General features: G+C 31.3%; 1 protein-coding gene and 1 long non-coding RNA gene across 3 annotated transcripts; one reads left to right on the top strand and one right to left on the bottom strand.

The window, feature by feature from the left end:
- Window positions 1-397: 397 nt before the first annotated feature.
- LOC108736713 lies at window positions 398-3,191 on the bottom strand. Its single transcript, XR_001937765.2, has 3 exons — window positions 3,069-3,191; window positions 2,858-3,004; window positions 398-484 (listed from the first exon to the last, which is right to left on the bottom strand). It is a non-coding gene; the product is annotated as an uncharacterized LOC108736713 (long non-coding RNA).
- Window positions 461-10,501, top strand: LOC108736710 (inositol polyphosphate 5-phosphatase OCRL-1). Of its 2 annotated transcripts, XM_018469241.1 has the most exons (16): window positions 461-540; window positions 3,673-3,760; window positions 3,818-3,901; window positions 3,982-4,165; window positions 4,335-4,558; window positions 4,614-4,741; window positions 4,800-4,967; window positions 5,252-5,414; window positions 5,491-5,663; window positions 6,413-6,560; window positions 6,735-7,124; window positions 7,288-7,384; window positions 7,448-7,659; window positions 9,692-9,863; window positions 9,937-10,064; window positions 10,123-10,501. In XM_018469241.1, the coding sequence occupies exons 3-16, from the start codon at window positions 3,833-3,835 to the stop codon at window positions 10,375-10,377; spliced, it is 2,511 nt and encodes an 836-aa protein (XP_018324743.1). In that variant the 5' UTR covers window positions 461-540; window positions 3,673-3,760; window positions 3,818-3,832; the 3' UTR covers window positions 10,378-10,501. The 2 variants fall into 2 exon arrangements, with proteins under 2 accessions (XP_018324743.1, XP_018324744.1); XM_018469242.1 differs by having other exon boundaries at window positions 3,673-3,901.
- Window positions 10,502-21,959: the final 11,458 nt, after the last annotated feature.

Here is a 21,959-nt window from a genome sequence, read left to right as displayed (position 1 = left end):
CCTCTTAGTATAAACCCGGGGAAAATTGAACATAATTGTTATTTAATAAATGCTAGGGAATGATATTAAACCGGCATTATCATTTTTATTATGTCAAATGAAAATAAAAGAACTTTTATTAATTTTAAGTGTTTCTTTAACAATATATTAGCTGAAGTCAAATTATAAATGGCTTATTATTTGCATTTAATTATATGCAGTGGTAGCCCATTGGGAGAGCTTAAGCCTCCCAAAACAATCGATAAGTAAGTAATAAAAAGTCACCTACCGTTGATGATGGTACATGACCCCTTTGATACTTATGGGAAGGAACAGGAACTCTTCTGGGATAACCGGGCACCTTTTGAGAACTATAATTTAAATTTTTTTCTCCAGGTGTCACGATTGAGTTCGGTATGTTTGAAAGTGGTGACATGAAGCTAAAATTGGCAAGAGAACACGCTCCACTCATTGGTGTGCTGGTTGAGGAGTAATTGGTTCGCATCTAAATATGTTTAACACACGTGAAAAATGGGAACAGCATTGGATGTCCGAATATAGGTGCGAATCTTCATTATAAAGACAATTTTTGAGCATTTTTTTTTAATATTTATAACAGTTTCTTTAAATCGAATTTTGTTGCCTTAAATATGGATTATATACGAGGGTGGATTGATAAGTTTCCGGCCTGACCAAGAAAAACAAGGTTTTTAAAAATTTTTTTTTTTTATTTCTCAACATAATCTCCTCCAAGGCTGATACATTTCTCATAGCGGTGTTCCAGTCTATTAATGCCATCTCTATAGACTGATTCGTCAAGCTCCTCAAAATAACCATTTACAGCTTCGATTACTTCTTCATTGTCCGCAAATCTCTTACCGCCAAGCCATTTTTTGAGATTAGGGAACAGAAAATAGTCACTCGGGGCTAGGTCTGGAGAGTAAGGAGGGTGCGGCATCAATTCAAACTTTAGATCGTTGATTTTAGCCGTCGCAACGATTGACGTGTGCGCTGGTGCGTTATCGTGATGAAACAAGATTTTTTTCTTCGCCAGATGAGGTCGTTTAATTTTCACCTCGTGGCTCAAACGTTGCAATAAGTCTGCGTAGTATTGACCAGTGATAGTATTACCCTTTGCAAGGTAATCAATGTATATAATACCTCTTGCATCCCAAAAAACAGTAGCCATAACCTTGTTCGCCGAAAAAATTGTTTTTGCCTTCTTTGGAGTTGGTTCCCCTGGTCCAATCCACTGTTTAGACTGTTCTTTGGTTTCAGGAGTGTAGTGGTGGACCCACGTTTCGTCAACGGTTACGAATCGACGCAAAAATTCGCTTGGATTACGCTTATACAATGACAAATTTGCGGTAGAAATGTTTTTTCGAATCAATTTTTGGTCGACTGTTAGCAAACGCGGCACCCATCTTGCACAGAGCTTTTCCATATGCAAATGTTGGTGCAAAATATGTTGCACACGTTCATATGACATCTTACAGGTCTCAGCTATCTCACGCACTTTCAATCTGCGGTCTCCCAGCACTATTTGATGAATTTTTTCGATCATATCTGGAGTTGTGACCTCAACGGGGCGTCCTGAGCGAGGCCCATCAGAGGTGCTCACACGACCCTTTTTAAACTCGGAAACCCACTGCTTAACGGTTGAATATGACGGGGAGGATGTCCCCAGTGTTGAGTCCATCTCTTTTTTAATTTCCTTCGGCGTTAACCCCTTCAAATAAAAGTATTTGATGACAGCACGATTTTCCTGCTTTTCCATTTTTACGAAAACCACAGAGGCGTCTTGTTCAGCGTGCTGTCAAACCTACACTAGCAAGGAGATCGGGCTGAAACTATAGCTACAAGCTATCCAAGGATGGTACTATAGAATGTCACCTCAAGGTAGGCCTAGTGGCGTCATCTCTTGGTTAGGCCGGAAACTTATCAATCCACCCTCGTATAGTCTAGCATTAGATGATTCAAAGAGGGTCGCGAATTTACATTGTGTATATAGTTTTTATAAATTCTTTAATTAAATGAAATATGTATGAGTACTTCTTGACCAAAATGAGTGGATTTCATACACTCGCTTTTTTTCTTCTAAATTACTCAAAAATTTTGAAAGGACAACTGATTGTATATCACTTATTACATGTAGGTATTTACTAAAATCACCAATAATGGACAACAGACAAAATTTTTGAATTAAAATAAAAGTAAATTCTTAAGAAATAGCTCATTGCACTGAGTTTGCTGCTTTTAAAATTGGTAACATAGTGTTTTCTTTTTTTTTTTTAATTAACGGAAATGCGGATTTAAATTAGAATAATGGATTATAATACACTTTTTTACCCTCAGAGTGCATGAAGCATTCTTATTTGATTAGTAGTTCTTTTCAATATTACAAACCACGTAAATTGGAAAAAGAGTTGATTAACTTAAATGGAAAATAGCAAAACTCTTACGGTTTGCACTTTTTTTTATAAAATTTCTAGCTCAACCTAGGTATGTATTATTGACACATATTATAAGTATATGCAAGTCACTTTTATGTCCTATTAAAATAACAGTGGAACAGTTTGATGTTTCCCCGTTAAATAAAGGCAAATAATATTAAAATGTTTTCTACGAAGTTAATAACTTTTCATCAAAAAAAATGTAATAACTGTGTGTATATGTATATAAATTAAAATCAACTACTTTAATAAAAGCTGTTTATCGTTAAACAAATTGTAGTGAATTTAAAAAATTAGAGAGCTTAAACAAACTTGACAGTAATCTTTTTGGGAGACATCTTTTAATCGCACCTTAATTCAGACACCCTGTATATTATTAACAATAAATAATAAAATAATTACTGTGCATCAAATAATCAACCTACCTCTATTGAAGCTTTAAGATTTTGATTTGCTCTTTTCAATTCGTCTATTATTTTATGTGTTCGAAAAATTTCTTTTTTTGCATGATCGTATTTAATCGTTAACGTTTTTATCAAACTTTTCATATTGTGTTCTTGAAACGAAAACGCCTATAAAAAATGATGTGCTAAATGAGCATTTGCTGTTTTAACAAATTTAAATTTTACTTTGTACCTCTTTTATTTTATCAAGCGATTCGTTTATTGGTTTAAAAAAAAATTGTAGTTCTGGCTTTAATTCAGCAGACAGTTGAGCTACTTGACAGGCCTCTTTACATACTAGACACAGTTTGAAATTATCACCTGACAAATAAAATATGTTTATAATTAAGCATAATAAATTAATTAATAATTAAAATACTTGCCATTATTGATCATTCGAGACGCACATCGTTCACATTTTAAATGGCCACATGCAGTCAGAAAAAATTTTATATCTGGTTGATACCGTAACTGACAATTGTTACAATGTATCCAAATTGCAGACATTTTTTTGTATTGTTTTTAATTTTATAAATTATATTAAATTTCGCAATCTCTGTTTGAATTTGAATCCCAAAGTTGACGCGTTTGCGCCCTTTAACACCCAAAGAAAGTTTTATAGCCTACAAATGTGGTGCTTAATAAAAATGATTAAATATAATACAGTTTGTTGTAGTCAATATTTTATAATAAAAAAGTGAAGAATACTTTACAAATAATATTACCTATTTAAAAGTACATCATTCAAATCACTAATTATTTAAGTTTTGATTTTAATTCTCTCTTATCTGTTGTAGACACAATCAACACTATTTCGTGGTACCTCTATGATTCTAAGATCAACAAAAATGGCGAGGAAGGTTAAGACAACAGTTGGAAAGGAAGGTTATGTTTTGGTGTTTGTGTTTTAAATCTTTAAATGAATGTTATCTTTTAAATTAGAAACGAAGAAGTAGCATGTTAGGTGATCAAAATGAACTTAATGTTGTACAGTCCAAATTTTCATCGAATGAATTGGTTGTAGCAGTATCCTTTCGTTAATTTTCAATTATGTATTGGTAATCGGCCTTTCTAGTGAACATTTATTTTTCTTATCATCAATTTAGGTTCATACAAATGCTCTCTTACTGGAACAAGAAGGCTGGGTAGATAATAGAAGAATTTTGGCGTTGGTGAAGCACGAATTTTCATTTGCATTGTTTGTTATTCTGTCAGTGAACATACCCCCTGTAAGTTTCTCAGATCTTACAATTGAGAGAATAATTCCATTAGATGAATGCTTTTTGTGTGGTATGTACACTTTATTTTTACTTAGCAATTTGGATATTCTTTTGCTTTATATTAGTAAGCAGCATGTCTAATTTAAATTTTGCTTTAATGTTTGCTCTTGTAACTTTAATAAATATATATTTGTGTAAAATTATTGTAATTATTATGTGATTTTTACCTTTGTTTTCAGATACAGAACCTATTCCTCAAGATTATCAAAATATAATATTTAACATTTACTATAAAACATTAATTCTACCATTTAAGGTGGAAATTAGCACTGAAAGTTCGAATTTTGCATCTGAAGTTATAACAGCCAAAGAAGTTAAGCCAGTGGAATATAAGGACTGTATTTTTGCTTGGCTAGATAAATATAAGGACTTAGACAAAATAGTTATGGACTTAAATGAAAAGGTAGCTTAGCAAGACTTTTCAGTCACTTTTAACACATATTGATTTTCCTTTCCAGTTAGGAGATTTTCCTCTTACTAGGCAAAAGAATGGCCAAGGCCAAGGAATTTCAGGAAATAGAGAATCTTTTTTAAAATATCAGCTTACACTTAAAGAACCTGAGTTTACTCATCAACAAGAGTTTACGTATGTTTAAAATAAAAAGTACAAAACTTTTCTTTAATGTGGCATATTATTTTATAAGGATATTTATTGGAACATGGAATGTAAACGGTCAACCTCCAACTGCATTGCGTAAATGGTTAAGCTGTGATGAAGAACCTCCAGATATATATGCTGTTGGTTTTCAAGAATTAGATTTAAGGAAAGAAGCATTCTTGTGGAATGAGACAACAAGGGAAGAAGAATGGCAGTAAATAAACTTTAGATATATATGCATATTCTATATTCTTTTGCAAACTGTAATTTCTCAATTTTGCTCTTTATAAGATGTCATATTCTATTCACTTTTCTCTACATGTGTTTTTCTTTCTACTTCCTTTTTAATTTTATGCATTCCTTTTTCTTCATAAAAAATTGTTGCATACATTGGTAGATTTTATTTTAAACATATCCTTTGGTTAGTCATTGAGCTATTAAATTATTTTTTCAAGCAGAACATATTTGTTGTGAGTCATTATTTTATTTTTTTGCTAGGAAAGCCGTTATGGAAGCAGTTCATCCCAATGCAAAATATCGATGTGTAGCTTTAGTACGATTGGTAGGAATTCAATTGGTAGTCTTAATAAATAGCAAACATTATCAACATGTTAAAAATGTGGCCATTGACACAGTGGGAACTGGAATTTTAGGAAAAATGGTAATAACACATCAAATAATTATTTGATTAATCATGTATGAATTAACAGAATAATGTTACTTATTCATTATTTAAGGGAAATAAAGGGGGTGTGTCAGTTCGTTTTGAGTTGCATAATACATCATTGTGTTTTGTAAATAGCCATTTAGCTGCTCATGTAGAAGAATATGAAAGACGAAATCAAGATTATCATGATATAAACCTGAGAACCAATTTTAGAAGACACCCACTTGCTATAAGAGATCATGAGTATGTGTTTTTTGCTATTATTTAATTTTTTATTTCTGTAAGAAAAGTTGCACCGTTTTATAACTGTTTTTGTTTTTTTTTTTTATTTATGTATTAATATCTTTGATGATTTGTCAATTTTGTTATACTAAAATTAAGACTTGCTGAGCCATTGTCATTTCGTAGACTTATGTGTGTGTTTTTCTGTAAAATGTACGATTGTGGGTTTTCACTGTCATAATCTGTTACCGATGTTTCGTACCAATTGAGATTATCAGTATTAATAGTTCGAAAAATGTTTCATGAAATCGAAAACAAAACGTAAGCAACAACCAACATGATGTAGTGTAAACTTGGAACTCTAAAATTTACTGCTTGATTCATTAATTATAGTTGCTTTACATTATTTGCACTATAAATATAGTAAATTATCTAGAAAATGATACTTAAAATAGATTATTAGTCATCGATTTAATTACTAACTGGTCTTTATTCAATGTAAATCAAGCGTTATCGCCAATCTCAATAACAAACCATTAACCACAAGTTGGTTGTTTAGAGTCATTGAGTAACTGGCGAATACAATTTAAAAATAAATTCAGTAAAAAGAGCCAGTCGTAATTTTATAGTTCTCGTTTTTTATTCATTGAAACATTATTATGCAGAAAAATGCTGCGTCGTACATTTTAAAGGTCTATTGTAATTTGCAATGTACATACGATAAGGATTCTGCCTGTTTGCAAGTAAAAAGTCTGTTAAATTAATTTCAGTCAAGTTTATTGGTTGGGAGACTTAAATTATCGAATAACAGATTTAACTACTGATCAAGTCAAATACTATCTTTCAAAAAGCAATTTGGAACCTGTTCTGCTAGCTGATCAATTGAATCAGCAACGTATTTTGTGCAGGGTTTTACAGGTAAAATATTCAATTAAACGTGCATATATTGTTTTTGATATTCTCTCTTTTTCTCTGCGTATTATTTCATATACATTCCAAATTAAACGTAACTTTTTGCGAATTTAAGTAAGGAAATAATTAGTAAACCTTATACTAAATAGAAATTATTATAAATGCATTTATTATTTTAAGGATTACCAAGAAGGTGATATTACCTTCATTCCAACTTATAAGTACGATTTAAATTCGGATATTTTTGATACAAGTGAGAAAGCTCGAGCTCCTGCATGGACAGACAGAATTTTATGGCGCGGGAAGGGTATATATCAGTCCGCCTACCGAAGCCACATGGAGATGAGAATAAGTGATCATAAACCTGTCAGTGCCCTGTTTAAATCGCAAATAAGCGTTATCGATCAAGCCAAGTATCGAAAAGTTCACGAGGAAGTATTAAAAAGAATGGACAAGTTGGAGAACGAATTTTTACCCCAGGTCACCATCGACTCAACTGAAGTTACCTTTGAACTTGTCAAATTCAGGGAAGCGCAATACAAAGATATTATAATTGCTAATACGGGACAGGTGAGAAGACAAACATGGTAACATAGATTTGATAGAAATTTAGGATTAAAGAAAATTTATATTGTTTCTTGCCAATTTGGAGCTCGATTTGCGTGTGATTCTTTTCCATATATAAAATATTGCTTGTAAAATTGTAGAGCAATTATTTTCAATTGCATTTAAGGTCTTGGCTGAATTCGAATTTATTAGAAAACCAAATGATACGTCGTATTGTAAAGAATGGCTTCGAATAACACCTTATATTGGTTGTATAAAGCCAGGTATATATCATTTATTATTTTTTTTTTGTATGAAAAGTTACCTTTAAACATTTTTTTTTAAAGGTGAAAAATGCGATATAAGATTCGAAGTTAATTTGGAGCAGCCTTTAGAAGAATTGTATGATATTTTGGTATTACACTTGTCAGGAGGGAAAGACATGTTCATTACAGTATCTGGTAAATGCCAAAGGTCTTGCTTTACGACTTCCATTAGTACTCTCTGTCGTGCCCCTATACCTCTTCTGAATTTGAACCCTGACCAGTTGCAACATGCGGTAAGACTGCAAATGAACTTTTAATTTTTATTTACAATTAATTTGGCATAAGAAGTAGTATTTTACTATTAGATGGATCTAAAAACACTCATAAAGCTTCTTGCCAAAATTACTATTAAGTCAAGAAATTTAATAACGTTTGTGAAATTATTACCAAAATATTTTTGTACTTCTAATACAATTGGTATAAAAATCTAATATGTTTTGATTCTAATTGTTTAAATTCATGTGCTTTAAAGCATTGACATCAGTGACAGCAATAGTTAAGAGAGCAAGAGTTGGATTTTGCCCTGTGCGGAAAGCATTCATAATTTTTTTATACATACGAGGGTGGATTGATAAGTTTCCGGCCTGACCAAGAAAAACAAGGTTTTTAAAAATTTTTTTTTTTTATTTCTCAACATAATCTCCTCCAAGGCTGATACATTTCTCATAGCGGTGTTCCAGTCTATTAATGCCATCTCTATAGACTGATTCGTCAAGCTCCTCAAAATAACCATTTACAGCTTCGATTACTTCTTCATTGTCCGCAAATCTCTTACCGCCAAGCCATTTTTTGAGATTAGGGAACAGAAAATAGTCACTCGGGGCTAGGTCTGGAGAGTAAGGAGGGTGCGGCATCAATTCAAACTTTAGATCGTTGATTTTAGCCGTCGCAACGATTGACGTGTGCGCTGGTGCGTTATCGTGATGAAACAAGATTTTTTTCTTCGCCAGATGAGGTCGTTTAATTTTCACCTCGTGGCTCAAACGTTGCAATAAGTCTGCGTAGTATTGACCAGTGATAGTATTACCCTTTGCAAGGTAATCAATGTATATAATACCTCTTGCATCCCAAAAAACAGTAGCCATACCTTGTTCGCCGAAAAAATTGTTTTTGCCTTCTTTGGAGTTGGTTCCCCTGGTCCAATCCACTGTTTAGACTGTTCTTTGGTTTCAGGAGTGTAGTGGTGGACCCACGTTTCGTCAACGGTTACGAATCGACGCTAGAAATGTTTTTTCGAATCAATTTTTGGTCGACTGTTAGCAAACGCGGCACCCATCTTGCACAGAGCTTTTCCATATGCAAATGTTGGTGCAAAATATGTTGCACACGTTCATATGACATCTTACAGGTCTCAGCTATCTCACGCACTTTCAATCTGCGGTCTCCCAGCACTATTTGATGAATTTTTTCGATCATATCTGGAGTTGTGACCTCAACGGGGCGTCCTGAGCGAGGCCCATCAGAGGTGCTCACACGACCCTTTTTAAACTCGGAAACCCACTGCTTAACGGTTGAATATGACGGGGAGGATGTCCCCAGTGTTGAGTCCATCTCTTTTTTAATTTCCTTCGGCGTTAACCCCTTCAAATAAAAGTATTTGATGACAGCACGATTTTCCTGCTTTTCCATTTTTACGAAAACCACAGAGGCGTCTTGTTCAGCGTGCTGTCAAACCTACACTAGCAAGGAGATCGGGCTGAAACTATAGCTACAAGCTATCCAAGGATGGTACTATAGAATGTCACCTCAAGGTAGGCCTAGTGGCGTCATCTCTTGGTTAGGCCGGAAACTTATCAATCCACCCTCGTATAATTAAAAAAAGATTTTATATCTACGTTTATTCGTATTGTCAATAGTCGGCCATTTTTATTGTTCCACTATGACGTAGTGTCGGCCATCATTCTTTTCTAATTGTTGCTGTTGTCGGCCATCATTCTTTTTTAATTGTTGTCGCATTGTTACTAGTGTCGGCCATCATTCTTTTCTAATTGTTGCTGTTGTCGGCCATCATTCTTTTCTGATTGTTGCTGTTGTCGGCCATCATTCTTTTTCAATTGTTGTCGCATTGTTACTGATGTCGGCCATTATGGTTTTTTAATAGATGTATAGTAATCAATGGTTAAAATTTAAAGGAATTGTTTGTAAGTAGGTATGCAACACACCGTACACTTCAGAATAAATTGCTGATACTAACTTTCATTTACGTAATGCTACTTTGCCCTGTGCTGACAACACTCATAATTTATTTTATATATAATATTACAGGAAACACAACAGTCTCCAGTATTATATTCTGTACCTCGGGAGCTTTGGCTCCTTGTGGATCATTTATACAGGTATGGATTAAAAACAAAGGAGTTATTTGAACTCAATGCCTTAAATGAGGACATCGTACGTATAAGAGATTGGTTAGACTGGGGATCATTAGATCCAATTTGTATCCTTATTGTTAAAGATATAAAAATGGTTATCCTAGAGTGTAAGCAATTTTTCCTAAATTAAATTATTAGCTGTACCAATACATGCAGTTGCTGAGGCTTTGTTACTCTTTTTGTCATATACCAAAGACCCCATAATACCATATCATCTGCATGATGCCTGCATAGCAGCCTCTTCAAATTATCAGAGTTGTAAACAGGTCAGTATTATTTTTTATTTTATTTTAAAATCCTTAATTTGCCCACTTTATATCAAAGATAATAGTTCAAAAACTTCCGGATTTGGAGCGGAACGTCTTCCTCTACCTATGCATGTTTTTGCAAGAACTTTTGAAGCATTCAAATGAAAATGGATCAGATGTGAAAACATTGGCCACACTTTTTGGGGATATCTTACTCCGAGATCCTGTTCGTAATTCGAGACCTCAAGCTAACAGGGGAAAGGCAAGTTTCCTATACCATTTTCTTGTGAACGATCAGAGTTGTTTATTAATCGTACCAAATAATAAATAAGTCTTTCATGCCTAATATTCGTACGTAAAAAACAAACACAGACGAGAAGGCTAACGGGTTGTCTCTAATGAAGTGGTTTTCGTATATCAGTTGATAAGTTTCTTTAATGATAATTATCAGTGCCGTAAATNACGAAATACGAGCGTAACCTAACCTAACCTCGATTAAAATGATATACTTCTTGATGAGACATCTATTAATTTAAAAAAGTGACTTGTCATGATTGTCTCATATTAAAAATTGGGATATAAAAAAGCGCCTAATGGTTTTATTAATATTTTGTCCCTTTTCATGAACGTATCTTACATGTATTTACATAAGCTTAAAGTTATTGAAACTTTTTAATTGATGTCTGTAGGTACTTATACATATACAAAAATTCTCTTCACCTATTTAAAAAAATATGGAAATATTTCTAATAGCCCTTAAAATTGTTTAGATTTAAGTAGAAGTTTTATCAATTTAGAAACAATACTCAGATAAAAATGCAGCTACAAGTTCTTGTAAGGATTAAGTAATTAATTACAATTATACGCAAACATATGTAGCAGTGATTTAGATTTAAAAAATATGACCTGATTTTTTGTACTTCCTTGGTAATTGTTAATTGCAGAAAAATACAAAATAAACTTTACATAATTCTTGGTCCTATTTAATAATGTTAGTGCAGGTTTTAAAACGTGAAATATTTGTCAATATTTTTTTTTTTGAAATGATGCGTAAATAATGGATAAATTTAGCGTAATTAGTAACATAAATTAGAGGGAGTATACTGGCTCGGTTCAGGTGAAGTTAAATCCTTCGTTTGATTTCTAACAGTTCTACCCAGTAGCCTGGAAATCCAGAAAAGCAATAATTATTAGTTATGGTCGTTATAAATTTCCATAAATTGGCTTTTCTAAAGTACAGCGACAAGAGAAATCCATAAATTGCAGTGTTATAGTCCATATCAGAATGAAATAAGTTCCATTTTCAGAAATTCATTCAAATGTATCAAGAGAGACAGTTTCACCGTCTATTCTTACTATTCGTATCATTTAATAAGCTATTTCAATGTTTGTATAATTAAAATCAAAATCAAACAGTTGCTTTTCATTAACATTAGTTGTTATTTGCCAAATTTTTACTTATAACGAAAAATGCTACAAATAAAACAATAATTTTTGAAAGTATTGCTAGTATAGTGAGATTTCTTGTCATTGCGAACAAAATTAGTCACTGTAATTTTTGTCTTATTCCTGTGCCAAAACTAAAGTAGACGGGCTCTATTCCATTCAAGAGCATAGGTTTTTGTCCCATGTTTTGAGAAAACATACATTGAAAAACAATTTGGTGAGAACCAAAAGTTTATAAGATAATTTTGTTTGCAAGGGCAAGAAATCTTACAATATTTTTCAAGTTTATTAGTTTAGATCAAGCATTTTTAGGGGTAGGTGTCATAGTTGGATGCTTGATTGGTACTTATTTTTAGAAACAAATTCGTTTAGGTACTAAAAAATTTTGGTGTAAATGTGCTTACCTTTTCTTTCACTCAGAACCGTCATTAATTTTCGTATAAGAAATGGAGCACTTAAATTTAAATTAGAGTGCTAAATAATTATCAAAAAAGCACTAAATTCTCATGTAAGTTTTTATGCGGGTTCGCGTGTATATTTATTTCAATCCAGAGATCTAGTTTGCCGGTACCCGGTACCCTAGCATTAATCGTAAGATGTAAGTGAACCTTATCTACAGTATTTGCCAGAGAGCTGTTGTACTAATTTTTGTAAATAGTATTTAATGAGTGTAGTTATATATAACGTATATAACGTTTGTAATAAAAATTATTTTTGAAAGCCTTTATTTTCTTTAACGTTAAGCCCACATAAATAAATAATTAATGTACTTTCAGTTCTATAAAACAAAGTGAACTTCTGTATCTGACGTTTTTATAATAATATTGAAACTAAAGATCAAATAATTACCGTAAAAACAATAAATCACCGCTATAAACTAAAGAAGTGTAATAATTATTAATTCAATACCACAACAAAATATATTGATTATCATAAGTCAAAAATAAGCCTGGTTAATCGCTGTTTTTTTTTTTTCATTTACCTATTTTTTCTGATTTTTATGCTGTTTTTGCCATTAAAATATTCATATTTTTGTACAGATACATTGCTTTATTGTACTAAATTATTTAATATATGTAATGTAATTACGTAATTTTACGTATTTTTTTGGTCATATAAATATTTCTCCAAAGCTTTTTAAATAAAACCAAATAAATCGGTTCTAAATAAAAATGCAGATATATTTCTGAATAAACAGTTTTAATAGTGAAGTAAACAACTCAGTAAAGTCCTACAAACCAGTTTATAAAAAGCTTATTTCGTAAAACGATGCAAAAAACTATCTATCATATCTATCAGTCGTCGAGGAGGGGAGAAGGAATGAAGAGAAAGGACTTTATACAAGCATGATGGATAGTAGTTGGTTATTATAGTGCGGTGAATAAGTTTGTACGCGTTTGCGTGGAATAGTTAAATGAGTTAAATAACTTAGACTATCATTATTATCGATTTAATTTGTGATTATACATTTAATTCATCGATAGACAATAGTTGTGTTGACTTTGAACAGTTTTGGAATCTACAAAGTAGAAATATCAACAGCAAGTGACGCAAAAGTACCTACTGCAAAAAGGTAATTCGTTTGTTCTAATCTTGATGTTGAATATATGCTGTAACTTTGGTATTATTTTAAAAACAATCATAATAAGAAAACCTTTCGTTTATAACAATGGTCATAGTGGGTTTTTGTTAGTTTTTCCTTTTTATATATTTGAAAATAGTTTGCGTTCATCATNTGTAATATTGTATAGAAAACAATGTAAACCAACCAAAGTCAAGCAATTTCGACGTTTTAAGGAGTTTGTCGTTAAATCGAGTGACGTTATAAAGAGTTTACACTGTATTACATATTTTAGTTTGTTTTTCAAAAGGTATCTTGAGATTTACATGTTATTGGTTTATCAGTAAGAAGATCATTAAAAAATGCGTTTGTAGACCAAAAATTTAAATTGTGTACATGTTAAGATTACTTTAATCTTACTTTTTGTCGAAAAATGTTTGAGAGCGTATCTATTTGATAATGGTTCGTTCTAATGGTTTGGTAACGAAAACCAGAAAGTTTGATGTTCCAATTTTTCTTATTTTACTTTTAGAATTTTGCTGTCTTGTTACATTCTACACATCGGAATTTCAAATAGAAACACATCAATTTCGTCGTTTCCCAGATGTAGAATCACTCTTCCGACTTTTATTGCTCGCTTTTGCCCGATACACTGGTGCAGTCGCGGCTGCACAAATTTATGTATATTTGACACATGAGACAAACTTCATTTTCTTGTTTCATAAATTTTAAAATAATACACTCAAAGATAACAAAAATAACGAACGCAGTCGAAGAATTTTCAACTCAATTTTCTCGCCGCGACAAAATAAAATAGTTCTCCGATACGACTGCATATATAGAATTCGTATCATAAAAAGGAATTTTTGTTACAATTTTATACGTAACTATTGTTAGCATCAGTAATTCAATAATTATAAAAAAAATTGTATCCATTTTCGTGATACAATATCTGTAAATTACAAAAAAAAATGATTATTTTGTTAGGAACAGGTATACGTATATATATCGATTGAATGTAATTGTCCTCTTATTATACAAATATGTAATTATTTGTGTATTGACCTATCACAACATATTTTCAACTAAACCACAAATATTTAATACACCATTTTCAGTAAGTATGATTGATAAAGTGATAAATCAGTCAAGTATTCTTGACGCATTTTCTGAAATGTCAATCATATGGAAGCACATACAAATGTTCTACCTCAGGCTTATTTTAGATGTCCAAGGTGTTATTATTTAATCGGAATTTTTACAATTTAAAATCGCTAATTTTTTTGACATATTCGAGGTAGAAGTAAACAGTTGCAATGCTTGATGTTAAGAGTATTATTATGTATAACGCATTGTAATGATCCCAGTCATTCAAATAGAGTGTTAATACCGTCAGTTTCCCGACCTAACTTTTATTTCCATATGTTTGATTGTTTTAATGACTCTTTATTATAAATATTGTTTGGCATCAATTATTGATTCAACTGTTGAGATTTTTTGTTGAAAGCAAATTGATCTAATTCGCACCACACGCAATAAATATTAGGTGTTTATAATTTCACAAACTTTCAACAATTGTACTATGATTCAGTTTGACAATTTTAATTTAAAAAAATGGTAAGTACTGAATTGTGAATTTCATCGTGAACCATTGAATGTTTGAACACAGTTCCAGCAAAAATATGTTCCTATTGATTAGGATATGGTTAAGTAACTCTTTAAAGAAATTTTCGTAGTTCAATATAATAGTGGTTTCTTTTTGAGGAAAATTGATTTCCAGTTTCGTTGTATATACTGAAGTTCATTTTTCTCGAATATTGGACAGGTACAATTTTACGTTCACTGTCTGAATACAGACTGCGATTGGAGCCACGAAAAATAAAATTGAAATCCACCCTTTCGAAGATATTTATTAAACCGGTCGACTAAAATTCCCTTTACGATCATTTCGATTGGAAAATATTCTAGTATGCAATCAGCGTAGATTTGGTCCGGATAACACGCCAAGCAATTCATTTCAAAAATTAAGACCGGGAGTATGAAGCTGAAAATAATTTTCTGAAAATTGATTACGCACATTAGCATACATAGATCTGCGTGCATACGAGAAATGAATTGAAGGGGTTAATGACATACCATTACAATATAAATTGGGAAAATGCTGTATCAATTGTAACGCTTTTAAAGTAAACCTTAAAAACAAAGTAAACACAAATTGTTGATTGATTTCTGATTTAAACGGTACGCAATGATTTATACATTAGAATCATTGGGTTAGATTTATTTAAATATGTATAATAAGAAAAATAATAATTTCACCTTGACGGAAAGAAAATGTGAAAATTTATGACAAATAATATGAAATATGTACCATGAAGATTAATGAAAAATACATGTAAAGTTTGACGTTTTCCATAAATTTTCATGGTCTTTCTTCACTGTTTTTTTATTAACAATTATAAATTTGTGTAGATCACCATGACTATGATTAAACATCTGAAATCTCAAAATCGCTGATCATTATTGTTAAATACGTTCTCCTTTTTCTATTTTATTGTTTTATTAGTTATTTGAAATATGTTTTACATTGATCGCAGAAGGGTAGAATAAATAGATAGTAAATCATTCAGTTTATTATCATTTCTTATAATTTTTTGACATAATTTTTCAATTCACTTTTTGGGTAATTTTCATCTGTGTATCTTTTCATATCTTGGAAAAATTCATAAAAAAAACCTGAAAAATATTCACAGAATACTATGATTTTCTGCTTCCTAGAATTTCTTAGATCTTTTTATATTTTTTTCCGTCATTGATTTACAATGATATATAGTAGGTAATGTATTAGTCATTATATTTTTTATTTTTTCTTTCGCATTTTGCGTGTTTTTTGTTTTTCTTCCTTGTTTGCTTTAGGTAGATTTCTATTTCATATTTCATGTGCGGCGTTGTAGGTACTGCATAATACAGTGGCCCGCAAAAGTATGTTTGGGGTAAATTCTCTAAATAAATCAGTCTTCATTCCATCAGGAAGTTGGATGCTTTTTTACCAGTGTATCGGTGAAGGGGGAGTAAATTAAATTAAAATTTTCAGATTTAGATTTAAAAGTGCACAGGTTCAAGCGTTTTCGTGAAATGACTCCTGATTTTCTAATGGTATTGTGTATGGTACGAAATTCGTTTATCTGCTATTTTCCTTCTTCAAAATATTTCTCTAATGATTTTTAGACCATCCTTTCGTTCCTGCTCTCTATCGATGTCTCAAACAGGAACACCCTTGGAGGATTCTTTTTTATTCCTTATTTTTTTATGTGTCCACCTACTCTATTATTTTTTTTTGCGGTACAAATCCTAAGAAGTTGTACTCTGTAACATCTTCGATTATTTTTCATTCCCACTGGAATTCTAATTTCTTTTTTATTCCTCTTAATTTTTTTCCTCTTGAAGACTTCATCATCATAAGGTTGCCAGTCCTAAGACTGGTTGGATAAACACGTCCACTCTGACTTATCTGTATTTAATTTCAGCCCTCTCTCTTTTATATGTTTATTGAATTTTTGCATTATTTCTTTCAGCCCTCCTTCGTTGTTCGCTAATAATACTAATAAAGTTGATAATAAGAACCGATTAAGTTTTTGGTCACGATTTCGGTCTTGTATGATGTCATCAGCACGCCTTAGGCATACTCGATCAATCACCAGTTAAACCAAAGATTTTAAAGATGATTAAATTAAGGGTGTCGGTAGGAAAATACTTCTGAACAAAACGATGGGTTTGATGTTATTATATTTATTAATTCTCAAATTTTCGTCGACATTCTTGGCCTTATCAGGAGATCAATGTTGTAAATTAATTTTTAAGCGCATAAATAATGTAACTGTAAGCTATAGAATGAGTTACATATATATATGAAAAGTACACTTAAACCATCATAATAATTTAAGTTGAAATATTAAAAACAAGAATGATGGTGCAAATTTGATAATTAATAAATGTAACAAGTCCATCGTTTTGTTCACAAGTATTTTCCTACCGACTCCCTCAATTTAATCATCTTTATTTCAACTAGTACGATAGTTACTACTATAAGTTCAACCTTAGTCAAAGATTTTAAATACTTCAGTTAACAATAAATCTCAGTAGATGGCGACATGTTGCTGTATTTCTATTTTTTGTTGAATTATCACTTTTACTTCCTGTAACGTGTGATCACTTTAATACTATGTGCTTCTAAAATCATTCTAATGCCTTTTTTAAACTAATATTTCATTTTAAGATATAGTTTGGATCATAACTCAATCAAAAAGTACTAAGTTGAAACCAACTAACAAAAAGCGCCGTCTGTTTTTTGAGCTTTCACTGAAATATCCTAATTAATATTTTGTACCGTCTAAACAAACGGATACACATATTATCTCAAATTAATTATAATGGCAATGTTGTTGGCCAATGCTGTATTACATTGAAAATCGTTTTATAAAATTGAAAGGCACCATGCATCACTTTAATAAAGCGGCAAAGGAGTAATTGAATAATTATTTAATTAATAGGACATATATATATTGTTTAGGTTAAAGGTTGTACTATTAGCGTACATCAAATAGCATCTAATGCAACATAATTTCAAAATGGGATATTTCTCATTGACGTTATACGTAACATTTACATTTACATTATATATTTCCATATGCATGAAGACACTTGTTATTACTTGCATTGAAATCGGTGTACACAATAGGTAAATAGAAACGGGTCGAATCACAGGCATCATGAATAATTTAAATGGTTCATACGGCACTGATTAACAAAACGTGTTTTGTCTCTGGATTTAATCCCTTTTTGCTCGATTTGGAAATGTGAACTGTCTGTACAGTTAATTTTAAACCAGGTAATCTTTGCTTTTGGCCTTTTGGTATGATTAAAGAGGTGTCGTGTAACAAGAGAGTAGGTACAATTTTTTTTTGCTGGAAGGTTCATAAATGATGGAACTACAACTGGAAATTAATAGAATTTAAAAAATGAAGAAACACTTAATTTTTGCTGAATCATTTTGACGAACCAAAATTTGAAACTATTCTTGGATTGACTTATACTTTTTACTGAAAAATTCTATATAAGTACATTTCACTCTTCCTTCAGGACTACTGCATCATATACCAAAAGTAACTATCTTATGTACTAATGAAACAGGCCGTTGTACATCGAGTGTTACAATAAAAAGAAATTTAACCAATTCGAGAGTTTTTCAAATTTTAGTTTTAATTAATAGAATTTTGTAAAAATCAATCTCATTTCTTTGTTGATTAAGAGATTTGTGTTATTTCAAAACAAATATATATTTACCTATATTATTTTTCCTATGCCAAAACAGAATAGTATAATAGGACACAGGTGCCTGTCATGTGCGAATATTGAAATATCTTTTTAAAACTGCTTTAATAACTGTCTATTTTAAAAACCGTTACCCCGTTGACATTATGTTTTAACAACATCATCATCATAAGGTCGATAGTCCTAAATCTGGATGGGCAAGCACCTCCACTCTTTCCTATCCTGAGCTAACTTCGCATTTCCTTAAAACTAGAACATACTACATCCTTAACTATTTTTGAACAATAATTTAACAACGCTCTACAATAACTAAATGCAATTCATACGGTAGAGAGCTTCCACTATGTTAATTCATTGTGTTTGATAATATTGTTTCGATCTCGGTAATTATTATCAAGACTGACTGATGAGGTATATGCACTAATGGCAAGTTCAGAATCGAACATATGCAATCATAAAATTCAAAAGTTGATGTTATCCTTTGATAATTGCATGTAATAGAATATCCCTTAAACCTATACAGATCATCATCAAAACAATATTGTTGAGTTGACACAAACTGCATTTTTGATGGCGTATATTTATCTGCAATGTATTGTCAGGCGCCTCCACCTAATTATACTATTGATAAATGCATTGTCAAAAATTGGTCTGAGCACACTTTGGTCGGTGCTAATACGACTAACTTCCCATTAGATAATACAGTTATTGTAAAGTACATTCGTTTCTAAAGTTTGAAAAAAACGCGGCACAATAATAAATAACAAACAATGTTTGAGAGTTCGTCATTTTATAAACCCATAAGAAACAGTATTTCGTCTGAGAAAACCGAATTGATAGAGTACTTGCATCAGTCAATTGGTAAATACTATTTTTTATTGTTTATCGATTGTTTATAACAATTCATTTTGTTATAAACAAATTTTTATTATAATATGTTATTATAATATGTTATTCCCTGTCTTGAATAATGATATTTCGTTATTATTGATTCCGTAACTTCATTGTTGTGATTAGATTAGAACGTATTTTAATTAAATTGTTTGTAATTAATTCGTTTTTTTTTTTATAAAAAAAAAACGGCTTGACCGATTTCGTTCAAATTTCTTTCAGATCTTCATTATGATAATATCTTTCGAAAAAATTTTGGTTGAGGGCGATATCTCAATCCGTTCTTGAGATATCGAAAACGAAAAAAATGCTGACATACGAACGTACGTACATACGTACGTACGTACGTACGTACGTTATAGCATACACACATCATCAAAAAAATTGGCTAGCATGCTACTAATATGTTAAAACGTGGAAATATAATGAAAATTCCGATTTCACTTTTCGACCCAATTACAATAACTTCCTAATGGGAAGTTAATAATGGGAAGTTAATAATGGGAAGTTAATAATTCACAATTCAGACAAGTAAAAGTCAATACGTTTCAATTATATTAATTAATAGGCACCCAGAAATTCGCGTTTTAAGTTTAAATTGAAACTTAAATAGTTTTTTTAATCGTTTTGTAATTTAAATTTGCTGTAAGTATACGGGTATATTATATTAAAAATTTATAACGTTTCTTTCGCTGTCCTCTGGCGTTTTGAAATCCAGTTGTTAAAGTAAATACAATTTCAACGAAATTAAATTTTTATACGTACTTGTTCAAACAAGACGATTACATACGCTCTACTTGTTCTAACTGGTTAAGAGAATTTCCACTAAAACTGTAGATGATTGCAGATTTAGACTACGCCACCAATCAGATTTACTAGACGTACAAATGTATGTATGTCTTCATGTTCTCTTTAGCTTTACATAATATGTACTTAAGAATGCCCTGGATTTCTAATGATAAATCAAATAGGCATACCTACACTACACTGCTTCAGTTTTAACATTTTAAAGGAAACTCGAGTTCCTGGTGTTCTTTAGATGAAAACCTGTTGAGTTCTGAAAGCTTTTAAAAACCCTGATGCTTCCTCTTAGGTAAACGTTGAATAGTCGTAATCTAAAATTGTAGGATTGTTTCCGTCTATTTCCAGGAAAAAGGAATAACTGAAAGCATGACGTTTAGAATTAAAGGCATTTGTGATGAGTATCACGCCAGCAGATCGCATATTCAATCCCAACACTGAATCTAATGTTTAATTGGCAGTGAAAGAATTAATTTTGTAGTGCCTAACCGATTCTAAGAATTTGAATGGTCTGCTAGTTTGATGTCATGCTACCAGGTCACATATTCGTTTCAGTTGAATTTGGGCTCAGAAAATTGCTCAATTGGAATAATATTTTGTGTATGTTTGTAGGGAATTTGTAGCAGAAGAATTAATTTTGTAGAATCCACAGATCTCGAGAAATCGGACGATCCGTTCGCTTGATATCATGCTAGCAAATCATATATTTGTTTCAGAAAATGATCTAATTGCTATCATACTTTGTAGCTAATTTGTAGTAAAAAAATTGATCCGATCGCCCGAGATTCACTGAAATGAATATAAAATCTGTTAGAATGATATCAATCTATCAGATTATCAGATTTCTCGGAATCGACAATTCTTTCACTACAAATTTACTAAAAATTAGACAAATGATTTAATGTGGGGGTTGATTATGCATAAGTGACCTGCTACATTCGTGAAACTTTCGAATAACACAAATATATTTGAACTTTTTTAGAAAAATATTTACTTGTCATAGGTTAGATTAAGAAGTAACCGCCAATAGTAAATTAAAAAGAAAATAATAAAGTAACACGTATACGTACCTACCTTTTTAATGTACAAGGGCCAAGTTTTTAAAGCTTAGGGTATGTATTTATGTTTAAGTTTTAGGACTGTTCTAAAAATAATGAATGGTCTAATAAAATTTCCTGAAGATTTCAAAGATGTGCGTTGACAAAACTTTGGGATTATAATGACTATGCCCAAAAAGTCCCAATAAATAAGAAACTAATTCAGGAAATGTTTTATTTAAAAGTAAATTATTCTTTTCGTAAAAGTGATGGTTCCATTTCAAGATTTCGCCACACAATTGATATGAGAAAAATTATTTCCATGATTTATTTTTTACGAAAAAGTTATTTTGAGGTTTCACCATTCCATACAGTGTGTACAACATGAAATACATTTATTAATTAGCTACTAGAGTATAACCGAATATACAGATCAAACTCAGGAGCGTTAATGTATCTTTCGTGTTCGCCGATAATTGATTTGATTACGTCATTATATTCCCTAATTAATCATGTAATGAGTATTAGTCATAGCTCTTGTATAGCAAATGCAATTGTTTTTGGCTCATATATCAGTGAATGAGCACAATTAAATAACATTGAAAACCTAGGTACTATTATAAAGTATTCTTATTGCTATATCAACCGGATTTTCTTTCGGTTTTGAAGACAGTAAAATTATATTATCCTTCAAGAACGTTTATAAATCGTAGACTACACACAGGATTATTTCTTATGTACCTTAATAATTATTGTATTTATTGTAATTATTTTTTGTATGTCTCATAAAATACATAAGTATCATATACAAACATATAGTCGGTTCAGTTTAATTTGGCCGTTTTA

Source organism: Agrilus planipennis, unplaced genomic scaffold (assembly GCF_000699045.2).
Source record: "Agrilus planipennis isolate EAB-ADULT unplaced genomic scaffold, Apla_2.0 scaffold119, whole genome shotgun sequence".
Lineage (NCBI taxonomy): Eukaryota > Metazoa > Arthropoda > Insecta > Coleoptera > Buprestidae > Agrilus > Agrilus planipennis.
Note: the sequence above shows the minus strand (reverse complement) of the source record. Positions and strands in the feature narration are given on the sequence as shown.

What these genes read in the sequence shown, in the direction of transcription:
- LOC108736710 (XM_018469241.1), top strand. Translation starts at nt 3,833, where the DNA reads ATGTTAGGTGATCAAAATGAACTTAATGTTGTACAGTCCAAATTTTCA. An exon ending in AGATGAATGCTTTTTGTGTG is followed by an intron (nt 4,166 to 4,334) that starts GTATGTACACTT and finishes CTTTGTTTTCAG; the next exon opens with ATACAGAACCTATTCCTCAA. An exon ending in GGGATCATTAGATCCAATTT is followed by an intron (nt 9,864 to 9,936) that starts GTATCCTTATTG and finishes TTAAATTATTAG; the next exon opens with CTGTACCAATACATGCAGTT.